The 23,122-nt window shown below is 38.7% G+C and overlaps 1 protein-coding gene across 4 annotated transcripts in view; it reads left to right on the top strand.

Annotated features, from left to right (window-relative positions):
• The window catches only part of LOC123877601 (cGMP-specific 3',5'-cyclic phosphodiesterase-like), a 68,665-nt gene that overhangs the window by 26,825 nt on the left and 18,718 nt on the right, over positions 1-23,122 (top strand). For all 4 annotated transcript variants that reach the window (XM_045924411.1, XM_045924408.1, XM_045924410.1 and 1 more), the window contains exon 3: positions 19,655-19,768. In XM_045924411.1, coding sequence (XP_045780367.1) covers positions 19,655-19,768 — 114 coding nt within the window. The remainder of the gene's footprint in view (positions 1-19,654; positions 19,769-23,122) is intronic.

Below are 23,122 nucleotides of genomic sequence, written 5' to 3'. Positions count from 1 at the left end.
AAAGTGTAAATTAAAAATTTATAACACCCCCGACAAGTGAAGGTTACAGTAACTAGAAAAGAGCTGATAACTTTCAAACGGCTGAATCGATTTTCTTGGATTATAGCTAAGCCACCTTTCAAACAAAAAAAACTAAATTAAAATCGTTTAATCAGTTTAGGAGCTACGATGCCACAGACAGATAGATACACACGTCAAACTTATAACACCTCTCTTTTTGGGTCGGGGGTTAATTACAAAATATTTATACTCCATACAGTATGTGATAGTAGGTATTAATTAATATCACTTGTTTTAACGGTAAAGGAAAATATCGTAAGGAAACCTGCTTGCTTGAGGGATCTCTATAATGATGCTTTCATAGGTGTATGAAGTCTGCCAGCCAGCCAGCCAGCCAGTGCGGCGTGGCTGACAGAAAAAGAAACCGGTTTTTTTTTTGCCCTAGCATAATATGTGGGGTATCATTGTCTAGAAGTAGAAGTCATTGAGTAGAGTAAGAATATATTTTTATTAAAGAAATTGGGGGCCATCAAAATTGTCAGTTTAGACCGTTTTGGTGACGGGGTCTATCTCAAAAACTAAACTAGTTAGGAATATGAAATTTCGGTATATTATGTAACATATACAGACCTACTTTACAATAAATACCGAAAACAATCTATACTAATATTATAAAGAGGAAACCTTTGTATTTTTTGTATTTTTGTATGTTTGTATTGAATAGGCTCAAAAACTACTGGACCGATTTCAAAATTTCTTTTACCATTACTTAGAGGGATTCTTCCGAATCCGTATAGGCTATATTTTATCCGTATAGGCTATATTATTAATATTTAATAGATAGAATTTATCGTGGTAGTGAAAATTGTGGAGTAAGGCGTCGAAAAAACTGCCGTACGTTAACGATTCTCGCGAACGCTGCCTAAATGGTTAGAGATGTATGGTTGACTTCTATAGAAAAGTTGTAGAACTCAATAATGCCTACAAAAAAGTCCGCGATAGTATAAACCAAACATTTATATTTTAGCCATTATAACCACTTTTCCATAGAATAAAAGTAAATGTCCACCCGTGCGAAGCCGGGGCGGGTCGCTAGTAATTCATAAAATAGTTAGTAAGCTGTGACCAAAACAACTAAGTACGGAACGCTAAAAGACCGAGGCTCGACTCGCATGTGGCTAGTTTTTTGGATTTTACGGAACCCTTTTCGTCCACTCCGCCTAGCCATCAGTCCGAAAGCCATTCGGCCATTTTAAAAATAAACTAGATATAGGAGCTGGCAAGTTGAAATTTAGAAAAAAAGTTTTTGGGATAGGTACCTCCTAATCATGAAAGGGAGCGAAACCGTGGTCGGTTGTTAGTATAGGCTGTTAGAAGCCTAAGCGAAGGTATAATTTATCCTATTATAAGATTGAAACTGTTTATAGCACAATGGCGTATCGCGTTACCCGTAACGTCGTTCACAATGGAGCTTTCATATTATATGAAACGTATTTACATTCCATTTTCACCTTACATGTCACGAGGTCATAATATTATGATACAAACTAAGACGAACTAGTTAATGCCTGTAACTTCTCCCGTGGGATATAATTTTATAGCACTCAGGGATGATGTAGCTATCTCTCAATGAAATAATTTTTGAAATCGGATGAGTATTTTCGGAGGCTTCCTTAAGTACCTCATACATCTATACGGGAGCTGTGTTTCTGTATGCTCGACCGTAGCAATAGGGAAATTTCCCTCCGAGCGGGTGTTGTGCTCGGGGCGCCAGCTGGGCCGCGGGTCGTGACTCGTGAGTTATCAGGCTGAGGTTCGTGTTTCGAGCGTTGTTGATTGATTGAGTTTAGAAGCGACATCTTGTGAAGGTGGCAACCGCTACACATCGAAACTTACAAACTTTACCTCTTTATTATATTACTAGATGCCCACGACTTCGTCTGGATTAAGGTTTTTTAAAAATCCTGCAGAAACATTTTGATTTTCCGGGATGAAAAGTTGCCTATGTCAACTTCTGGAACGCAAGCTACATCTGAACCAAATATTCATATACTTAAATCGGTTAAACGGATGGAGCTTTATGAGTCCCGTGGGAACTCGTTGATTTTCCAGGGTAAAAAGTAGCCTTTGTCCGTTCCCGGAATGTAAGCTGACTCTGTACCAATTTTCATCAAAATCGGCTAAACTGTTGGGCCGTAGAAAGCTAGCAGACTAAATGTAATTAATAAAGTATGGATTGACTTACTTAGTTGTAGCATAAGGGATTTTTCTATATTCCTAGGGGAGCGAAACCGCGGGTAGTTGCTAGTAGGTTTTCAGAAACCTAATCAAAGGTACTTAATTAATTCTATGAAGCTGCTTACGGTACAATCTAGGTATAGGTGTTAAGCTTTTAAAAGTTCCCTATATACTTAGCGGGCTCAGGAAAATAAACTTTTGTATATAGTGCCAAGCTTTTGAACCGTTTCTAAACACGGCACGGCTTTACAAATGCTTTTCAATGAAAATATAATGTGGGACCTCGTGAAGGCTTTAAAATAGTGTAGGTAATTTTCCAAGAGCTAACATTCCTTCCCTATGGAGGATTTACTAACTCTGTTTTGTATGGCACTGGGTGGACGTACGTTAGATGGTTAGTTTGTCCTTCTATCACGCCGCAACGGAGTATCTGGTCGACGTGATATTTTGCATGGACATAGTTAAAGACCTGCAGAGTGACATAGGCTACTTTTATCCCGGAAAACCAAAGAGTTCCTATGAAAACATTGTGAGGAATCTTGCATGCCTGAGAGTTCTCCAAAACGTTCTCAAGGGTGTAAGTATAAAGTCTGCCAATCTGGATTTGGTCAGCGTGGTGGATTATGGCCAACCACTGATTATTCTTAGAGGTGGTCCGTGCTAAGTAGTGAGCCGGTGTTTTTTTTTTAAATAAAAATAGCGAGCAAACAAGCAGGCAGATCACCTGATGTTAAGTGATTACCGCCGCCTATAAACATTTGCAGTACCAGAGGAACCGCCAATGCGTTGCCGGCCTTTCATGAATTTGTTGGTCATGCCCCATGATGCTATGAGTTAAAGATGATGATGCGGATTGGCAGACTTCACCCACCTTTGAGAACTCTCAGGCATGCAGGTTTCCTCAGATGTTTTCCTTCACCATTAAAGCAAGTGATATTTAATTGCTTCAAACGCACATTAACTCGAAAGTTAGAGGCGCGTGCCCAATATCGAACCCCCGATCTCCCGAATAGGAGGTGGTAGTCTTACCACTGGACTATCACGGCCTCAGTACACAAATACAGTAACTTTATTTTAACAGAGAAACGGCATGCCAAAAATAAAAAAAGTCTCTTTCGCGTCAATTTCCGGGACACTCCGTTCCGAAACAACAGGAAATGAGTCGCTACGTAAATCGCATTTTCTTCTCCGACCGCTCCTACTGTGCATTTCTCATTTAGTTAATGGAAATTTTACCCACTCTTGATTTACTTTTTTAAATGGGCAAAACATTGCAACAAGCTTGCAACCGTTGCTTTTTTGGGTTCCCTATCTCCAGAGAAAAAACCGGCCAAGTGCGAGTCAGACTCGCGCACCGAAGGTTCCGTACTCGGGTATTTTTCCAATATTTTGCACTATAAATCAAAAACTATTGTGCTTAATAATAAATAAAAATCTGTTTTAGAATAGCCAAGTAAAGCCCTTTCATATGATACCCCACTTGGTATAGTTATCTTACTTTGAAAATTTTAACATATTTAATTTTTTTTTCTGTGATGTAACCACAAATTCACGGTTTTCAGATTTATTCCTTTATTTGTGCTATAAGACCTACCTACCTGCCAAATTTCATGGTTCTGTTGAATGAAGCAGGCAGCCATGTCTTATTACAAAAGGGAAGCGAAAAATCCGAAATCCGTGAATTTTTGGTAAATCACAAAAAAAAAGTATTTAGGAGTATTTATTATAAATAAAATACATATATTTAATATTTGTTCATAGAAATATTTAATAAGAAAATGACAGACAAACATATTTTAATTTAAAACTTTCAAACCTCGTGAATTTAGGCGCCAGTTCTGTATCACTAACATTATAAGTTGTTAATTTAAAAATTATTATTTTTCGTCCTTTTTTAGCAATATGAAAAAGAAGAAAAAGATGCAGATATTCTAAATTTAGTTTAGAGAAGATTATCAGAATCGACGCCATTATCTCTAACATTATTATTATAGGTACTTATCACACTTAATATTATAAAGGAGAAAGTTTGTATGTGTGTGTGTGTATGTTTGTTACTCCTTCACGCAAAAACTACTGGACGGATTGGGCTGAAATTTAGAATGGAGATAGATTATACCCTGGATTAGCACATAATCTACTTTTTATCCCGGAAAATCAAAGAGTTCCCACGGGAATTTTATAAAACCTACATCCACGCGAACGAAGTCGCGGGTATCAGCTAGTAATACCTATAAGGTAGTTAGCAGGTACTATCGGGTGTCCATGCACATCCCAGAGCTTTTAAGTTTAGAGAGCCGTAACGCAAAAGCTTTTATGGACTAGAGTACGGCTGCACTTCAAATATAATTTTCTTTTATGCGGGCTTTTTGAATCTATATCAGGTACATACCTAACTAACTTTAAAATTAGTATCTTGTCGACACTAGTTGAGCTGCCCCGGCTTCGCTCGCCGAATTCAACCGAATCCATACTAATATTATTAAATGCGAAAGTGTTTTTGTCTGGCTGTCTGTCTGCTACGTTTTCACGGCCCAACCGTTGAATCGGTTGTAATGAAAGGTACAGAGTACAGACTTGAGATACATCCCGGGGAAGGACATTCGTTCGCGTGGATTTCGGTTTTTTTCAAATCCCGTAGGAACTCTTTGATTTTCGGAATAAAAAGTAGTCTATGTCCGTCCCCGGGATATGAGCTAATCCTGTACCAAATTTCGTCAGAATTCGGTTAAACTGTTGGGCCCTGAAAAGGTAGCAGACAGACAGACACACTTTCGCATTTATAATATTACTAGCTGATGCCCGCAGCTTCGCCCGCGTGGATTGGTCAGATCCCCTGCAGCATCAGGATTGAGGAGTTGGACTCCAAATTTTTTATGAAACAATGTCGCAAAGTTCCTCAATCGATTAAAAAAGAAATGACGCAAATCGGTTCAGAAATCTCGGAGATTTCGGTGTACATAGGTAGAAAAACACAACTCCCTTTTTGAAAGTCGGTTAAAAAGTAGCCTATATTACTCCCTGGTCAATTCTCTACTTGTCTGTGAAAATCCCGTCAAAATCGGTTCAGCCGTTCCCAAGATTAGCCTTTTCAAACAGACAGACAGACAGACAGACAGACAGACAGACAAAAATTTTAAAAATGTGTGATTCGGTTATAGTATCGTTCAAATAACCATATGACCTTAATATGCGTTAGTTATTTCGAAATTACAGACAGACACTCCAATTTTATTTATTAGTATAGATAGTATGGAGGATATGTCGGATTACAGGGGGTGCTGGATCAGACAGGGGCCGGAATACCGGTGGGTCCACTGTATTAGTAGGTATGGATAATGTGGATTGATCAGAAAAGCAATAGGTACAATACCCACCGCTGTGAGAACTGAGACGTGTCGTATAAGCCCTAATCCCTGCTAATAATGACACGGACGGCGCTAACGACCAGTCGTTTGTTATCCCTTAATGACTACTCTGAATTAACATTCATTGGCATTCGAGCTGTGTTCATTTACGCTGAAAAGGCTCGGGTAGCCACGATTAGCGTTCCGGTACGATATCCCGTAGTATCATGATCAACCGATTTTTTTAAAATAAGAAACCGGCCAAGTGCGAGTCAGACTCGCGCATTGAGGGTTCCGTATTCGGGTATTTTTTCTGACATTTTGCACGATAAATCAAAAACTATTATGCATAAAAATAAATATATCTGCTTAAGAATGTACAAGTAAAGCCGTTTCATATGATACCCCACTTGGTATACTTATTCTTATCTTACTTTGAAAATTTAAACACATTTTAATATTTTTTTTAATGATGTAACCACAAATTCAAGGTTTTGGATTTATTCCTTTACTTGTACTATAAGACCTATCTGCCAAATTTCATGATTCTAGGTCAACGGGAAGTACCCTATAGGTTTACTTGACAGACACGACGGACGGACGGACGGAAAGACGGACGGACGGACAGACAGACAGACAGACAGACTGACAATAATCCTATAACGATCTTATAAGGGTTCCGTTTTTCCTTTTGAGGTACGGAACCCTAAAAAGCTATCTTTGTACAAACTAGATGAGGCCCGCGACTTCGTCCACGTAGATTTCGGTCTTTTATGAGCCGTGGGACTGGGAACTCTTTGATTTTCCGGGATAAAAAGGTTATGTTGTCATAACACAAAAATAATTTTCTATTAAAAAAACACAATGCAACGAGAGCAAAAATTATAATTGGTAGCCGTATAACAATGTTAAGTAAATAATGTTATAATAATGTTATATTTATTTAAATAAAGAATTGTTTTCGGTGTTTAAACTGTAATTTGCAATAAATAATTAATTCTTCCGTTTTCACACACAAACTGTTTTACCATTTAATGAAAACGTTGTGCTTACAAACAATATGTGTAAAATAACATAGAGTAAACAAGGAACCAAAAGCTTAATCCATACCTACTAATATTATAAATGCGAAAATGTGTCTTGTCTGTCTGCTACGTTTTCACGGCCCAACCGCTGAACCGATTTTAATTAAATTTGGTACAAACTTGGGATAAATCCCAGGGAAGGACATAGGCTACTTTTTATTCCTGAAAATTGAACAGTTCCTACAGGATTTAAAAAAAAACCGAAATCCACGCGGGCGAAGCTGCGGGCATCCACTAGTTTGCTATAATCCGCTAAACCAAACAAACTGTTGGTGGAATATGCAGCATGCGACATGCACCGCCCGCCCTTCCACTAATAAACATGCAGGAAAAGTAAAATTGCATTTGGAATTAGGCCTTGTAAGGTCAATATCTCCTGAGGATGCTCCGGTGTCGGGGCGAAACGTGCATCGAGTGGTTTTGGGATTTGTGTGGTGTTGCGTGCTGGTGGTGCGTATGGCTTGCTTGGTGGCTGACTTTTCCTGCATGTTTATCAGTGGGAGGGCGGGCGATGCATGTCGCATGCTGCATGTTGCACCATACAGATTGGTTTGGTTTACCGGATTATAGCCAATTAAGCTTTTGGTTCCTTTTACATATGTATATCATGGACTTCCGCAAAATAACGCCTGCTTCTCTACATAGAGTAAACAGATGTAGATTGTAGGTAGACCGTAAATTAATTGCATACTCTGCGTTTACCGTTCTCTGCGGTATGCCTTAACAGGGCTCTCTCTGTCACTCGCTTCATACAATCGTAGTTCCAATTTCATTTGAATATTAAGCAACCAAAGTCCATGAAATTTTGCAGACATATTCTAGAAGTTAATATCTGTGTCTGTGGTGTTTTAGATTTTTCTAAAAATATGTAGTTTTAAAATTACAGGGGCTCAAAGATTTGTATGTAAATTTTTAAGAACGCGTAACTTTGAAACCGAATATTTTAACAGAAATCTGGAAAACCACAGACATAGATATTAGTTTCGAGAATTTTCGAGAAAATTTCGTGGACTTTGGTTGCTTAATATTCAAATGAAATTGGAACTACGTTTGTATGAAGCGAGTGAAGGAGAGACCCCTCTTAACGCAAATAAATAAGACGAGAGAATATACAGGGGAATAGTTCCCAATAACATCATGTAGGTATCTACACAACAAAATTGTTCTGCACTCTGCAGTCTGCATTAGTGCAAAAGCGATAATATATTGTGCAAACTGCAAACACTTCAGTTACATAGATAGACACTAAACAAGTGTAAATTAAAAATTTATAACACCCCCGACAAGTGAAGGTTTCAGTAACTAGAAAAGAGCTGATAACTTTCAAACGGCTGAACCGATTTTTTTGGATTATAGCTAAGAACACTCTGGATCAAGCCACCTTTCAAACAAAAAAAACTAAATTAAAATCGGTTTATTAGTTTAGGAGCTACGATGCCACAGACAGATACACAGATACACATGTCAAACTTATAACACCTCTCTTTTTGGGTCGGGGGTTAAAAATACGATTACAATAACTATAAGGTACGCCTACCAATACCTAATAGGTACTATGGGGATGATCGACGCTATACTTTTATCTAATGTTATGTCAAACTTCTACAGGAATTTTTTTATTGTTCTAATTATTTCTTCCATATTTTTAGGGTTTCGTACCTCAAAAGGAAAAGAGAAACACTTATAGAATCACTTAGTTGTCTGTCCTTTCTTAGTTGTCTGAAACCTTTGGGGGTACTTCCCATTAACCTAGACTCATGTATATGGCAGGTAGATAGGTCTTATAGCACACGTAAGAGAAAAAATCCGGAAACCGTGAACTTGTGGTTACATTACAAAAAATTAATTAAAATGTGTTCATGAACAAATAAATAATTAGTATTTTCAACTTTCAATGTAAGATTAATATACCAAGTGGGTATCATATGAAAAAGCTATACCTGCACATTCTAAAACAGATTTTTATTTATTTTTATGCGTAATAGTTTTTGATTTATCGTGAAAAATGTTGGAGAAAATAACCGAGTACGGAACCCTCGGTGCACGAGTCTGACGCGCACTTGGCCAATTTTTTTATAGTCACCATGCACTGTATCAATTTGCCTTTTTATTTATTTTGCCGTCTTCAATAAAGTAAAACAGGCGGCGCGCGGCGGTCGCTTCGATCGTTAAGAATTTAAAATGATTGTTTTCCAATACCGTATAATATAGAGTCCGTAGTATGTACGAGGACCCATGTTATGGGCCAAGCGCCAGGTTGTACAATGTTGACAATGCCCGGGAAAACACAAGAAACCTCCATGCTTGAGGGTTCTCCAAAATGTTGTTTATAGGTCTGTGATGAATGCCAATCCGCATTTTTTTTTACGACCATCTTATTCTGAGAGGAGACACATCCTCAGTAGTGGAGTCGGTGATAGGTAGAAATGGTGATGATGATGATGATGACGGTGACAGCCCTAGGCGTTACAACTGTGATGACGGGTCTTCCGGAATCATCAAAGCCGTTGGCTCACTGTAAGGTTTTATTACTAAGCCTCCGCTGTCTGTCCGTCTGTACGTTTGTCAGCGGGCTGTATCTTGTAAACTGTAATAGGTAGAGACTTGAAATTTTCAAAGAATATGTATAACCAATAACTATTGCCGTTATAACAACAAATAATGCAAATTTCAAAACAACCGAAAAAGTATTATTTCTAGTTCTACGGTACGGAATCCTTCGTGTGCGAGTCCGATTCGCACTTGACCGATTTTCTTACTTGTCTTACTTTTTGTACTTAATGCTACTGTTACTTACTGTTTGTTGGGTACTTGTTGTCATCCCTGCCGGGCATTTTCAACATCGCACATCCTACAGACTTGTTCGTAACATACTTATTATACAAATTGCTGCAACACTCTTTGTATTTTCTAGACAAGGAATGCAATTGAGCGTAGTTCAATGCAGAATGCAAAGAAATTGCATTCACGTGAAGTCCGATCTAACAAGATAAAAAATACACGGGATACTAGTATATCTTTTCAAAATAACGTTAACATTGCGTAAATGTCATTTTTAGGGTTCCGTACCTCAAAAGGAAAAACGGAACCCTTACTATATAGTATCACTTTGTTGTCTGTTTGTCTGTCCGTCCGTCGAATCTGTCAAGAAAACCTATAGTTCCCGTCGAACAACGGCGACAGAAAAACAATTTTACAATAATATTTCAGCGTTTATTAAGACGATCGCAGTCGGGTTTTAGTTTTCAACTTTATTTGGAAATTCAATCCCTAAAGAGGTAAAACAGGGGTGTGAAATTTGTGTAGCCCTCGCAGGCGAAATGAAATGAAAGCTAGTTAGGTATTTATGCTTCCAAAGAAGAGATTACATCGAATTAAGCTCGCTTGTGCATACAGAAATATTTTATGCGGACTTTAGAGATATTCATCTTCTTAGCAGACAACTTTTACCTCCATTTTATGCTAAAAGGCAAAGCTTCAATAGGGATAAAATTAATTGGACGTAACTGCGAACGTTATTAAATTTCTATCAAAGAGCCATTTTTCCCCCACTTTTTCCTATAAAATCTGAAAGTTACTTTTTACCACGATTCTCGATGAAGACCTTCTAACTACTAGGGTTACCATACATCACACATACGAAATTGGGATGTCCTGACAAAAAAGTTCTTATAAAAACTGAGGCTTCCCGTGTTCGAAAGGAATGTGCTCATAACTGTATTTGGCCCAGTCTAGTCTCAGTCAGTCAGTGACTTCCCTGGTTTGATGCCAAATATAAGGGTCGTTAAAATTATGAACAGGGAGATGGCTAAGCAGACCAAAAGGTCGGCCAAAAATAGCATTGAATGGAATGCGTAAAAGAAGACCTGAAGAGAATGAGAGACAAACTCGAGAACGCAGACGAAGGACCTCGATACATGGAAGAAGATTGTGGATAAGGCGGGGATCCACAAAGGCTTGTAGCGCCGCAAGATCATGATGATGAGGATGATGTTAAAAAGGTCTTGCACCAGAGTTTAACAGCTACAGTGTGACGATTACAATCATCTATGATTGGCATGACTCTTTTTACTGTTTACAAGGATGTAAAGTTGTAGCAAGAGTACCATAAATTCAGCCAATTATAAGAAATGTTGGAATGTAAGAATCATAACTTATGCTTTAGCCTTCCTGGTTTCTAATGCTAAGTCCTGGCATTGAATTGACTAATGTAATATTATGCATACATTTAAGGATAAGTTACATTAACTGCCTACATAATATCAACATACAGTTTAAATCGCTGGATCTAGAGACTTGAGTTTTTTTTTTATTTATGTAGGTTTTCTATGTAACGTAAACCTCTAGTAGAAAAAGATTTTCAAAAGTTACACCTGATCGATTGCGAGACGTGTCACCTTATAATTAGGGATGTTATGGATATACATATAATTTCGGATCCGGATATGGATATGGATATTGGTAAAAAATAATATCGGTTTCGGTTACGGTTATGGATATTAAATTATTTCGGATTATCCGATAGTTTCGGTTACGGATATTAATTTTTTAAGGAACTGTAAAATGTGAACTGATGAATGTGTCGCATTCCAGCGGAGTGCACAGTTAATTCGTACGAGTGTAGTATTTAGTTAGACCCCGCCCTATCCGAAACTATCCAAAACTAATATTACGGATTCAGTTACGGTTACGGATATTTTTTTATTTCGGATATCCGATAGTTTCAGTTACGGATATGGATATCCATAACAACTACTTATAATTAACATAAAAAATGATTCATACTCAAAAATATTGATATTGTCAAACCCAGCTATAATTTTGACAAACAACTAAAAATCCTGACAAGTCGTGATAAGTTCTGACGTCTGGTTACCCTACCTCTATCGCGCTATTTGAAATATGCGCGTTTAATTTAATTCCGCTGCTCTTTTCCAACTGGTACAAGTTGGAATTAATTGCATCGGGCTTTTAAGCTCTATTCAATTTTACGTCGTATTTCTCATTGATGATCCCTAGGTAGTAGTCATTGCTGATGTCCGTGACCCCAGGGTAATTAATACTGAATGATAAGGGTCAGTATTTGATTGGAATTGCAATGTGCTTTCCGCTTCATTTCTTCTGATACTACTCTATCAAATTAGATTTATTATTTTGACGATTGTTGAGATAATGAATGATGCTCGCAATTCCGTCCGCGTAGATTTAGGTTTTTTCAAAAATCCTGTGGGAAATCTTTGATTTTTGGGGTCAAAAAGTAGCCTATGTTCATCCCCGGAATGAAAGATATTTTTGTAGTCGTTAAAATCAGTTATACGGATCGCCCGTGAAGTGATCACCCCCTATCAGATAGACGGAAAGACAGACACTTTTACATTTATAATTTAACTAGCTTGTTCCCGCGACTTCAGCCTCGAGGACTACACAAATTACAAACCCCTATTTTACCCCTTTAGGGGCTGAATCCTAGAGGATGTCTACGCCATAATAGCTATTGCATGCCATTCAGCCCGATCCATCCAGTAGATTGAGCCGCGCATTTATAGATCAGTCAGTAAGTTAGCTTTTCCTTTTATTTATTTAGATATTATTAGCTATGAGTTAAGGTAGATTTAGAACAAGTGACAGAATGCTCGCTTTATCTCCAATTTGTTAAAGTCTCTTTAGATAAACAAAGAACGAACTCAATCCCTGAATTATTTAAAGAGAACTTGACAGAGTGGGGATAGAGGCTTGAGCAAGCATTCGCTCGCTTAGCCTAGATCCACTGAATAAGTAGCTTGGAAATAATATAATGTGCATTAAATTTTAATTCCTCTGCACTTACTCAAGTTATACGATTAATTTCTCCTGGGCTTTTGTGTTTATTTTACACAAGTCTCTCATTACTTAGGGTCCTGATTGTTTTATATTTTAAGAAGTTACATACTCCAAACAATGCTATCCTTCTATCTTCAGTCTTTACCGACAAATCCAAATAAATCCTGACATCTGGTTACCCTACCTTTACCGCGCCATTTTACATAATGCGCATTTAAGTAATTCTAAATTGTACAGTTAATTCCTTTTGGGGCTTTTATGTTATTGTGTTTTTTCATTGTTTTATAGAGCCGTGATTGAAATGGTGGAGCCGTGAGAGCCTCCTATTAGCGTTTGAAGTAATTTTATTAAAATTGCTTGCTATAACAGCGAAGGAAAACATCTTGAGGAAACCTGCATGCCTAAGAGTTCTCCATAATGTTCTCAAAGGTGTGTCAAGTGCCAATCCGCAATTTGCCAGTGATAGCCAAACCCTTCTCATTCTACGAGGAGACCGTTCTCAGTAGTGGGCCGGCGATGGGTGTATCATAATTAATAATCATGTTTAAGGATCAAGGATCAATAACTCATTGCTGAGGGTCTTGACCACATTTCCAGATAATCCCGAAATCTGGTTACCCTACTTCAACCGCGCCATTTGAAATAATGCGCACTTAATTTAATTTCGCTGCCCTTTTCTAAGTTGTATAATTAATTGCTTTTGGGGCTTTTATGCTCTTTTTGCACGAATCTCTCTCTGCGTAGTTTTCCTCATTGTTGAAGGTCGTGTCCGTTTCCACTAATCACATAATGGTTGGGGTTTAATTGGGATAGCGGTCAGCTTCATCCTTCCGCATACGACTCGTCTAGCGAAAAGTATATGGACGATGTTCAGAGTTCCGTACCCAAAGGTGCCCACGGGGCCCTATTACGTTTCCGCTGTCCGTCCGTCCGTCTGTCTGTCTGTCATTGGACTGTATCTCGTAAAAATTACGAAAATAACAAAGAATCTAATCGAAGAAATCTTTACCGAGTTTCTTGCTGGTTCTTCTCGGTATAAAAGGCATTCCGAACCAGTGGTAGATGCATTTGACGTTTCAAAAGGAAGTAGATCCTTGTAAAAGTTTAAGTGCATAAAAAATATTTTGCTTTTAACTTTATTATTTGTTATTTATTACTAGCTATAACGCCCGCGACTTCGTCCCCGTGGATTTAAGTTTTTCAAAATCCCGAAGGAACTCTTTGATTTTCCGGGATAAAAAGTAACACATGTGTTAATCCAGGGTACAATTTAACTCCATTTCGAATTTCAGCCATATTATCCGTCTAGTAGTTTTTGCGCGAAAGAGTAACAAACATACCGCATACACAGATTCATATACCTACATGCAAATTTTCGCTTTTATAATATTGTGTGAAAGCGGCATTAGAAATAAACAAAGAAATACTCTTTGAAAATTTCAACTCTGCCTTTTGGATTGGATGGAAGCTTGGATTTGACTCGCTCCAGATTCCAGCAATACACGGTGCTGCAGTTGCTTGTTTAGTACAGTATGGGGCATATCATTGTAACTTGAACACTTGAAAAGAGCAACCGCCGAGTTTATTGCTGGTTCTTCTCGGTAGGAACGGCATTCCGAACCAGTGGTAGATTATTCTGACGATTCAAAAGCACTTTAAAAGTTTGTTTGAATAAAAAAAAAATTTGAAATTGAATTTGAAATTTGAATATTACGAGATAACAGCTCGCTGACAGACAAAAAGAGGGATGGATGGACAGCGGAGGCTTAGTAATAGGGTCACGTTGGCACTCTTCGGAACGGAACCCTAAAAAGTGTCATAAAACATACTCGTAAAAATCTTATGCCAACTGCCAACATACGAACAAATGAAGCCACTCACAAAACTACTATCTCAGCAAAGAAATGACTCTTCAATCGCTATTCAACTGCCTTCTTTCCTTTGTCACATAAGCGAAAACCAAAGAGAATGTGAAATGTGATAACTCGAGTGTTTCTGAACATGGAATAGGAATATTATTGGTTGGGACTAAGAGCCCGTGAAGGCCAGACCTTCGTTATTTCAAAAGCTGAAAGTTTCTTTGCGCACTATCCCCATCACAGGTAGGAACGATCAGTGACTATGAAGTTTGGATCATCGTGGCTTTGGCAGATAGCAGGTAACAAAGATGAATAAAATATTTCGTCAAAGTATAGTGTCATTTTTTAACCCCCGACCCAAAAAGAGGGGTGTTATAAATTTGACGTGTGTATCTGTGTATCTGTGTGTCTGTGTATCTGTGTATCTGTCTGTGGCACCGTAGCGCCTAAACTAATGAACCGATTTTAATTTGGTTTTTGTTTGAAAGGTGGCGTGATCGAGAGTGCTCTTAGCTATAATCCAAGAAAATCGGTTCAGCCGCTTGAAAGTTATCAGCTTTTTTCTAGTTACTGTAACCTTCACTTGTCGGGGGTGTTATAAATTTTTAATTTACACTTGTTTAATATTTTCTTCGGATCGTGGCAACCATGCCAATAACTTAATAAATCATTCTTATTATCTCATTTTATACACTACTACCTGTCATCTACCAAAGCCACGATGATCCAAACTTCATAGTCACTAAAGCTCTGGTTTCCTCTAACAGCCAGCAACGCGATGTGCAACGGCGTTTCCCGTTAAACGTAGATTCAACCACGATCAACGTACAACGGCATTCACGATGCCGTTTAGCATTAGACGATTTTAAATCCAATTCTAATTGGCATTAGACGTGGCCACTCAGTTTTAACGCGTTGATTATCGCGATAATTATGGTGTCGTTGGGAATCGACGTTAACCTTAATGCAGCTGCAACATTATAAAATAACGAAGGTCTGGCCCTCATAGGCTCTTTTTCTAGTTTGGTAAAAGTCCGTAAAAGTAATATTTGCACGAATTCCTACTCTGGGAAGGTAACAGGTGTAAGGTTCCAATTTGGAGCACGTTCTTATTGGAATTTTTAAGGTTCATTTTGTAAGGAATATTTCAAAGAAGAAGCGGTCGGGTGCGAGTTGGTCTCGCACACATAGAGTTCCGTAGGATCGTACATAAAATAGCACATTTCAATTTTTTTAATTTTTATTGCGGCCATTTTGAATTTCTTATTATTTGTTGTTACAGCGGCAATAAAAATACTCATTCTGTGAAAATTTCAACTCTCTATTGTTGCGGTTCATGAGATACATGACAGACAGGCGACAGACGAACGGACAGCGAAGGCTTAGTAATAGGGTCCCGTTGGTATCCTTCGGGAGCGTAACCGTAAAAATTAGCATTTTAAAGCTTAATATTTTGGAAACAGATCCCTGAATCGCAAAATAGTTTCCATACACCCGCAATATTTTTGAAAGACCTATCTGGAACCCTAAGATCCTGAGTAATTGTCAAAGACTCTATAATATAAAGGATCTATCACAGGCTCTAGAGATCTCTAGCTTAAGGTACGTACAGGTGTTCAAGGCACAAAAGAAATCTGCACTTTTGTCGCGATTCTTTGAAGGGAAATCAATATTTTCATACAACCTTATTTATTCGCGTCACGTAAGCAACGCAATACCCCGACAAAGAAATCCAGTCTGACCCGGAGTGATTTAGGTAAAATATGAGGTCTCCAATCTCCCTAGAATGTTAATTAGTTATTTGTATAGGTAGGTATTTTTGTTCGATCACAGACACGCATCTTTTTTTTAGGGTTCCGTACCTACCGGTCGGTCTGTCGGTCGGTCCGTCCGTCCGTCCGTCCGTCCGTCCGTCCGTCCGTCCGTCAAGAAAACCTATAGGGTACTTCCCGTTGACCTAGAATCATGAAATTTGGTAGGTAGGTAAGATCCCGCCTTTGGTAGATCCCGCCGGGGATCGAACCCGGGACCTCCCACTAATAATACCACAGCGCTTACCACTACGCCAGGGAGATGGTCTAAACTAACTTTTCGGACGTTTCATGCAAATATTTACACATTTATGCAAATATTAGTTCGCGACAGATTGAGATGGCCACCGGGGTGGGAACGCCCTGCTTAGCCCCGCGCTCACCCGCTGCGGGTGAGCGAGTGACGTGCGGGTGTGCGGGGCGTCCCCCCGCCTGACATCCCGATTGCCATCTCAAACTGTCGCGTACTTTTAGTTCCACTCTCACACAGTTATATCGAGCATTATGGCCGCAGTAGGTGACGAGTTTTAGAGCAAAGCGCCCTGGAGGTTTCGTTTATTTGGCAAAGCTTCGTTTGCGGAACAGCGATGCTTTGTGTGTTTTTGTTCACTTGCAAAATATTTGCACATTGTATCCATTGTGCATTGTGATATATAATAAAGAAAAAAATTAAAACAAAGTAATGTCTACCTACATAGTAAACAAGTGTAAATTAAAAATTTTCAACACCCCCGACAAGTGAAGGTTACAGTAACTAGAAAAGGAAAAGAGCTGATAACTTTTAAACGGCTGAACCAATTTTTTTGGATTATAGCTAAGAACACTCTCGATCATGCCACCTTTCAAACAAAAAAAAGTAAATTAAAATCGGTTCATTCGTTTAGGCGCTACGATGCCACAGACAGATACAAAGATACACAGATACACACTTCAAACTTATAACACCCCTCTTTTTGGGTCGGGGGTTAAAAAAACCTACTGCAGTTTGCCTTGCAGACTTTTCTGGTTTAATTAAAAAATTAAAAAATAAATCATTACTTACTTAGCTTAAGATAATATTAGATCGATAATATCGCTACGATATACGACTATATTTCACCGTTTATTATGAGGAAGTGAGCTTTTAATTATCGTCAAAGTGATGAAAGTGAGGTCAAAGTGTATTTTGGTTCTGTTTCAGAATATTCATATTATATTATTGGATCAATTCTGGGCGAGTGATCTTGTGATAAAGGTCAATCTAAATTATATGAGGGACGTGGTGGTGAGGAGACGTATAGTTAGCGACAGGTCGACATGGCAACCGGGGTGGGGACGCCCCGCACACCCGCACAGCCCCCGCTCTAACCTAGTGCGGGATAGCGCGGCCGGGTGATGTGCGGGTGTGCGGGGCGTCCCCCCGCCTCATACTTACATACTTTAAAAAAAAAAAAAACTCCGATTGCCATGTCGACCTGTCGCGAACTAATAGGTACCTGTGTTGTACCTACCTATGTACATTCTAAAACTGATTTTCATTTATTTTTATACATAACTAGCCGATGCCCGCGACTTCGCCCGCGTGGATTTAGGTTTTTCGAAATCCCGTGGGAACTCTTTGAATTTCCGGGATAAGACGTAGCCTATGTGCTAATCCAGGATATTATCTATCTCCATTTCAGCCAAATCCGTCTAGTAGTTTTTGCGTGAAGGAGTAACAAACATACACACTACACAGACACACACACACATACACACAAACTTTCGCCTTTATAATATTGGTATTGGTCTATGATTAGTGTGATGGTTTTTGATTTATCGTGCAAAATATCGAAAGAATACCCTACGGAACCCTCGGTGCGCGAGTCTGACTCGCACTTGGCCGGTTTTTATTTATTAGTATAGATACAGATATACATTGTTCATCCTTTGCTCAGTGACCTGTTTACTCAGAGCTGAGCGTTTTAGCCTTTGACGTGGCTTTTCACGGCCCAATGTTTGTCAAAGCTTGCTTTTCGAGGTCGGGTGTGTTTTCGTTCGATGAAAAAAAGTTAAACGGTTCTATTCTAGACAGCTAAAGCCAGGGTAAGCATATTAAAGTATGAATTATTTTTTGGCAGGTCATAATGGCAAATAAGTGTTGATTTATTACAACTAGGGTAAGCAGTGCTTTTATACTTCTATGAGCTGCACGCCACTGGCTATAGCGGTGATAGCCTGCTGGTTAGGAGGTGCCTTCTTTCGAGAGGTCGGGGGTTCAATACCGGGCACGCACCTCTAACTTTTCGGAGTTATGTGTAAAAGTAGCTAATACCCGCGACTTCGTTCGCGTGGATATAGGTTTTTAAAAATCCCGTGGGAACTCATTGATTTCCCGAGATAAAAGTAACCTATGTGTTAATCCAGGGTATAATCTATCTCCATTCCACAGCCAAATCCGTCCAGTATTTTTTGCGTGAAAGAGTAACAAACATAGGTACATCTATCCATACATACAAACTACTCATCTTACATATATCTATCTATACTAATATTATAAAGAGGAAACCTTTGTATTTTTGAATTTTTGTATTTTTGTATGTTTGTAATGAATAGGCTCAAAAACTACTGGACCGATTTCAAAATTTCTTTTACCATTACTTAGAGGGATTCTTCCGAATCCGTATAGGCTATATTTTATCCCGGAAAATAGATAGGATTTTTCGTGGTAGTGAAAATTGTGGAGTAAGGCGTCGAAAAAACTGCCGTACGTTAACGATTCTCGCGAACGCTGCCTAAATGGTTAGAGATGTATGGTTGACTTCTATAGAAAAGTTGTAGAACTCAATAATGCCTACAAAAAAGTCCGCGATAGTATAAACCAAACATTTATATTTTAGCCATTATAACCACTTTTCCATAGAATAAAAGTAATTAAAATTATTAGCCTATGTTTATTGATCATATTATCGTCAAATACTAATCCTTATCCAAAAAAACTATTTATTGAGCAAGATTGTTTCAATAGCTATAAATTACTTTTTATTTTATTCCAATCGGACAATCCATTCAAAAGATATTACGAATTTAAAATTGTAATTGGTATTAAAAGGAATGATGGTGTCGCACGACTCGCACGGCGAAACCGCAGGGGTTCAGAGAGCTTAAAAAATAAATGTCCACCCGTGCGAAGCCGGGGCGGGTCGCTAGTCCTACATGCTATCCAGCTTATATGTATAAGCTATCCAGCTTGCTTAACGGTGAAGCAAATCATCGCGATCGTGACGAAACTGCATGCCTGATGAGAGTCCTCCACAATGTGCTCAAAGGCGTGTGAAGTCCGCCAATCCGCACTGGGCCAGCGTGGTAGACTATGCCCTAAATCCTTTTCATTCTGAGAGGAGACTGGTGCTCAGTTGTGAGCTGGTGATGGGTTGATCATGATGATGATAATGATTCTATACCAGTCGTGAGCCTATTATTTAGAGTTAGAAGTACTTATTAAACTATTTTAAACCCTATTTTCTTCTTTATAGAGATCGAGATCGCCCAGCAGCTCAGCGCAGAGGCAGCTCGAAGAGGCGGATCTTTTTATGGACCTCATCAAAGACGTGGCCAATGAACTGGACATTGACGTTTTATGTCATAAGGTATGTTTACAATCCTTTTGCCCTGTCCATCCATATTTTGCCTGTCAGATATCTCATAAACCGTTGGATAGTTAGAGAGTTAATTTTTTTTACAGAGTGTAGAGAGTTCTATTGCCGCTATAACAACAAATGGTAAAAATTTCAAAACTGCCGACATGCAAGTTAAGAAAAATTTAAAAGTAGGTACAAGGTACATAGTTATATCTTGTACGATGGTATAGATCGTCTGCAAGTCTGACTCGCACTTGACCTGTTTTTTAATAAAACTAGTATTTTAATAATACTAGAGGATGCCCGCGACTTCGTCCGCGTGGATTTAGGGTTTTAAAGATCCCGTGGGAACTGTTTGATTTTCCGGGATAAAGAGTTGCCAATGTCAATTACAGGGACGCAAGCTACCTCGGTACCAAGTATCATAAAAATCGGTTAAGCGGATGGGATGGGTCTTTAGGAATCCCGCGGGAACTGTTGATTTTCCGGGATAAAAAGTAGCCTATGTCCGTCCCCGGGATTTATGCTAACTCTGTACCAAATTTCGTCAGAATCGGTTAAACTGTTGGGCCGTGAAAAGGTAGCAGACAGACACACACTTTCGCATTTATAATATTAATATGGATATGGATTCTAATCAAGTTACAAGGTAATAAAAATAATATTTATAACATTAGGTATAGGACCACTGATTTTGGTGGGTAGGATTAAACCTTTAAATCTGGACGGCTCTGGTAAGTTCCGGAAAATATTGTGCTCGCGGCGGAAAAACTTATGTCACACATAAAAACAGGGTTCGGACAAATTGGTACGCTACGGGAATCCGTGTTACAAGCCCCTTTACACATTGCTACATAACGACTTTTTTCAGCGCAGTCATCGCATTTTAACGCCGCGCCGTAGCAGTGTCCGCGCATGTCGCATGCGATAATGAAACGTCCGATAAGTAGCTGTGATAGTCTAGTCAGAGTGAACAAGAGTAAGACAAGTGTAAATTAAAAATTTATAACACCCCCGACAAGTGAAGGTTACAGTAACTAGAAAAGAGCTGATAATTTTCAAACGGCTGAACCGATTTTCTTGGATTATAGCTAAGAAAACTCTCGATCAAGCCACCTTTCAAACAAAAAAAAAACTAAATTAAATTCGGTGCATTAGTTTAGGAGCTACGATGCCACAGACAGATACACAGATACACACGTCAAACTTATAACACCCCTCTTTTTGGGTCGGGGGTTAAAAACTCTCGGTTTTGATCCTGAATCGACATCTGTCAAATATTAGGCCGGGGGTGACGTGAAATCATATAAACACGAAGTACTATACTACCTACTTATGGTAAAATACCTACACATGCGTGAAATCAAAAATATACCTAGTAGTATCATAGCCTACCTAACGTCAATTAACGTAGGGTAACATTGGACGCTTTCCAGGCCTGTGAAGCCTCCGTTTTGTGATAAGTTTGGACAAATTGAAACGCCACAGTAATCCGTGTTACAAGCACGTTTACACATTGCTACATAACGACTTTTTTCAGCGTAGTCATCGCAATTTAACGCCGCGCCGTTAGCCTGCACAAGTGCACACCCACGCATTTCGCATGCGATAAGGCTCCGTTTACATGAATCCGGTGCCACACCTTCAACCACTTTAAGAGGGGGTTTTTTTAATAAGAATATCGAGCAAATGATCAGATGGGTCACCTGATGTTAAGTGATTACCGCCGCCCATGAACATTTTATTCGTAGTGCGAAAAAACCGTTTTGGCTCTGATTTGAATATCAATCAAACTCTATAGATTACGGTTTAGACACTAATATCTGTCTGCTTGTGTGTGTGATTACACCAGACCAGACCAGAGAAATTATAAATTCATAAAAAGCCCCTACCGGGAATCGAACTCAATACCTCCCACTGGAGGTCGTCGGAGGTCTAGTAAGGTCTTGCAGTGTAAGGACCTTCGTGTAGGTAGTTCAAGACCCAAGGCTTCTTTATAATTCAAGTCTACTAACAAAATAAAGTCTGAAACTTTCAGAAGTTGGTAAGGAAAACTTACTTGGTTACATATTTTATCTACATCATGCCCAATTTATTATTCGTAAAGTGGGTGGAAACGTGGGTGTTTCCAGTTTTCTACAAATCACACTATAATATTATAAAAGAGAAAGTTTGTATGTGTGTGTGTGTGTGTGTATGTTTGTTACTCCTTCACGCAAAAACTACTGGACGGATTGGGCTGAAATTTGGAATGGAGATAGATTATACCCTGGATTAGCACATAGGCTACTTTTTATCCCGGAAAATCAAAGAGTTCCCACGGGAATTTTAAAAAACCTACATCCACGCGAACGAAGTCACGGGCATCAGCTAGTATATTATAATCTTACAAGGAAACTTGTAAATTCGAAATCTACCAATTAACCCCCGACCAAAAAAATAGGAGTGTTGTGAGTTTGACGTGTGTATCTGTGTATCTGTCTGTGGCATCGTAGCTTCTAAACTCATGAACTGATTTGAATTTAGTTTTTTTTTGTTTGAAAGGTGGCTTGATCGAGAGTGTTCTTAGCTATAATCCAAGAAAATCGGTTTAGCCGTTTGAAAGTTATCACCTCTTTTCTAGTTACTGTTCGCACTTGGCCGGATTTTTAAATCCCGTAAACTAAAAAAATAAACTCTTTGATTTTCCGCGATAAAAAGTAGCCTAGTGTGTAAATAATTTAAATAATAATGAACTTACAAATCAGCCTTTCAAGTCTTATGGCGGCAAGGGTTGAAAGCTTGGCAAATTACGAGTATTTTGGCGAAAACCGAGCCGCTTTCTTGTTGTTTAATCAATATTATGCAAATTAATTTTGTGTACGCCCAAAGTTTCGGATCCAAGGTTGAAACAAGGGCTTTTTCTTACCGACTATTTATAGAGTAGCCTGTGTTTAAGACGAATTAGGTACTCATTAATTAACCTCGCAAGAGGCTGGTTTAACAGGGCTCTCTCCGTCACTTACTCCATACAATCGTAGTTCCAATTTCATTTGAATATTAAGCAACCAAAGTCCATGAAATTTTTCAGACATATTCTAGAAACTATAATATCTGTGCCAGTGGTATTTAGATTTTTCTAAAAAAGAGCTCAAAGATTTGTATGTCAAGTTTTAAGACTGCGTAACTTTGATACCGAATATTTTAACGGAAATCTGGAAAACCACAGACATGATATTAGTTCCCGGAACGTTTCTACAAAATTCCATTTAGTATGATTGGTTATTATTCCAATGAGAGACGAACTACGTTTGTATGGAGCGAGTGACGGAGAGACCCCTCTTAGGTAGTGCAACAAGGATGTTGGAAGGGGCTGAAAATATT

Source organism: Maniola jurtina, chromosome 24 (genome assembly GCF_905333055.1).
Source record: "Maniola jurtina chromosome 24, ilManJurt1.1, whole genome shotgun sequence".
NCBI classification, from domain to species: domain Eukaryota; kingdom Metazoa; phylum Arthropoda; class Insecta; order Lepidoptera; family Nymphalidae; genus Maniola; species Maniola jurtina.
The sequence above is the reverse complement of the archived record's forward strand: the minus strand, read 5'-3'. Positions and strand labels throughout refer to the sequence as shown.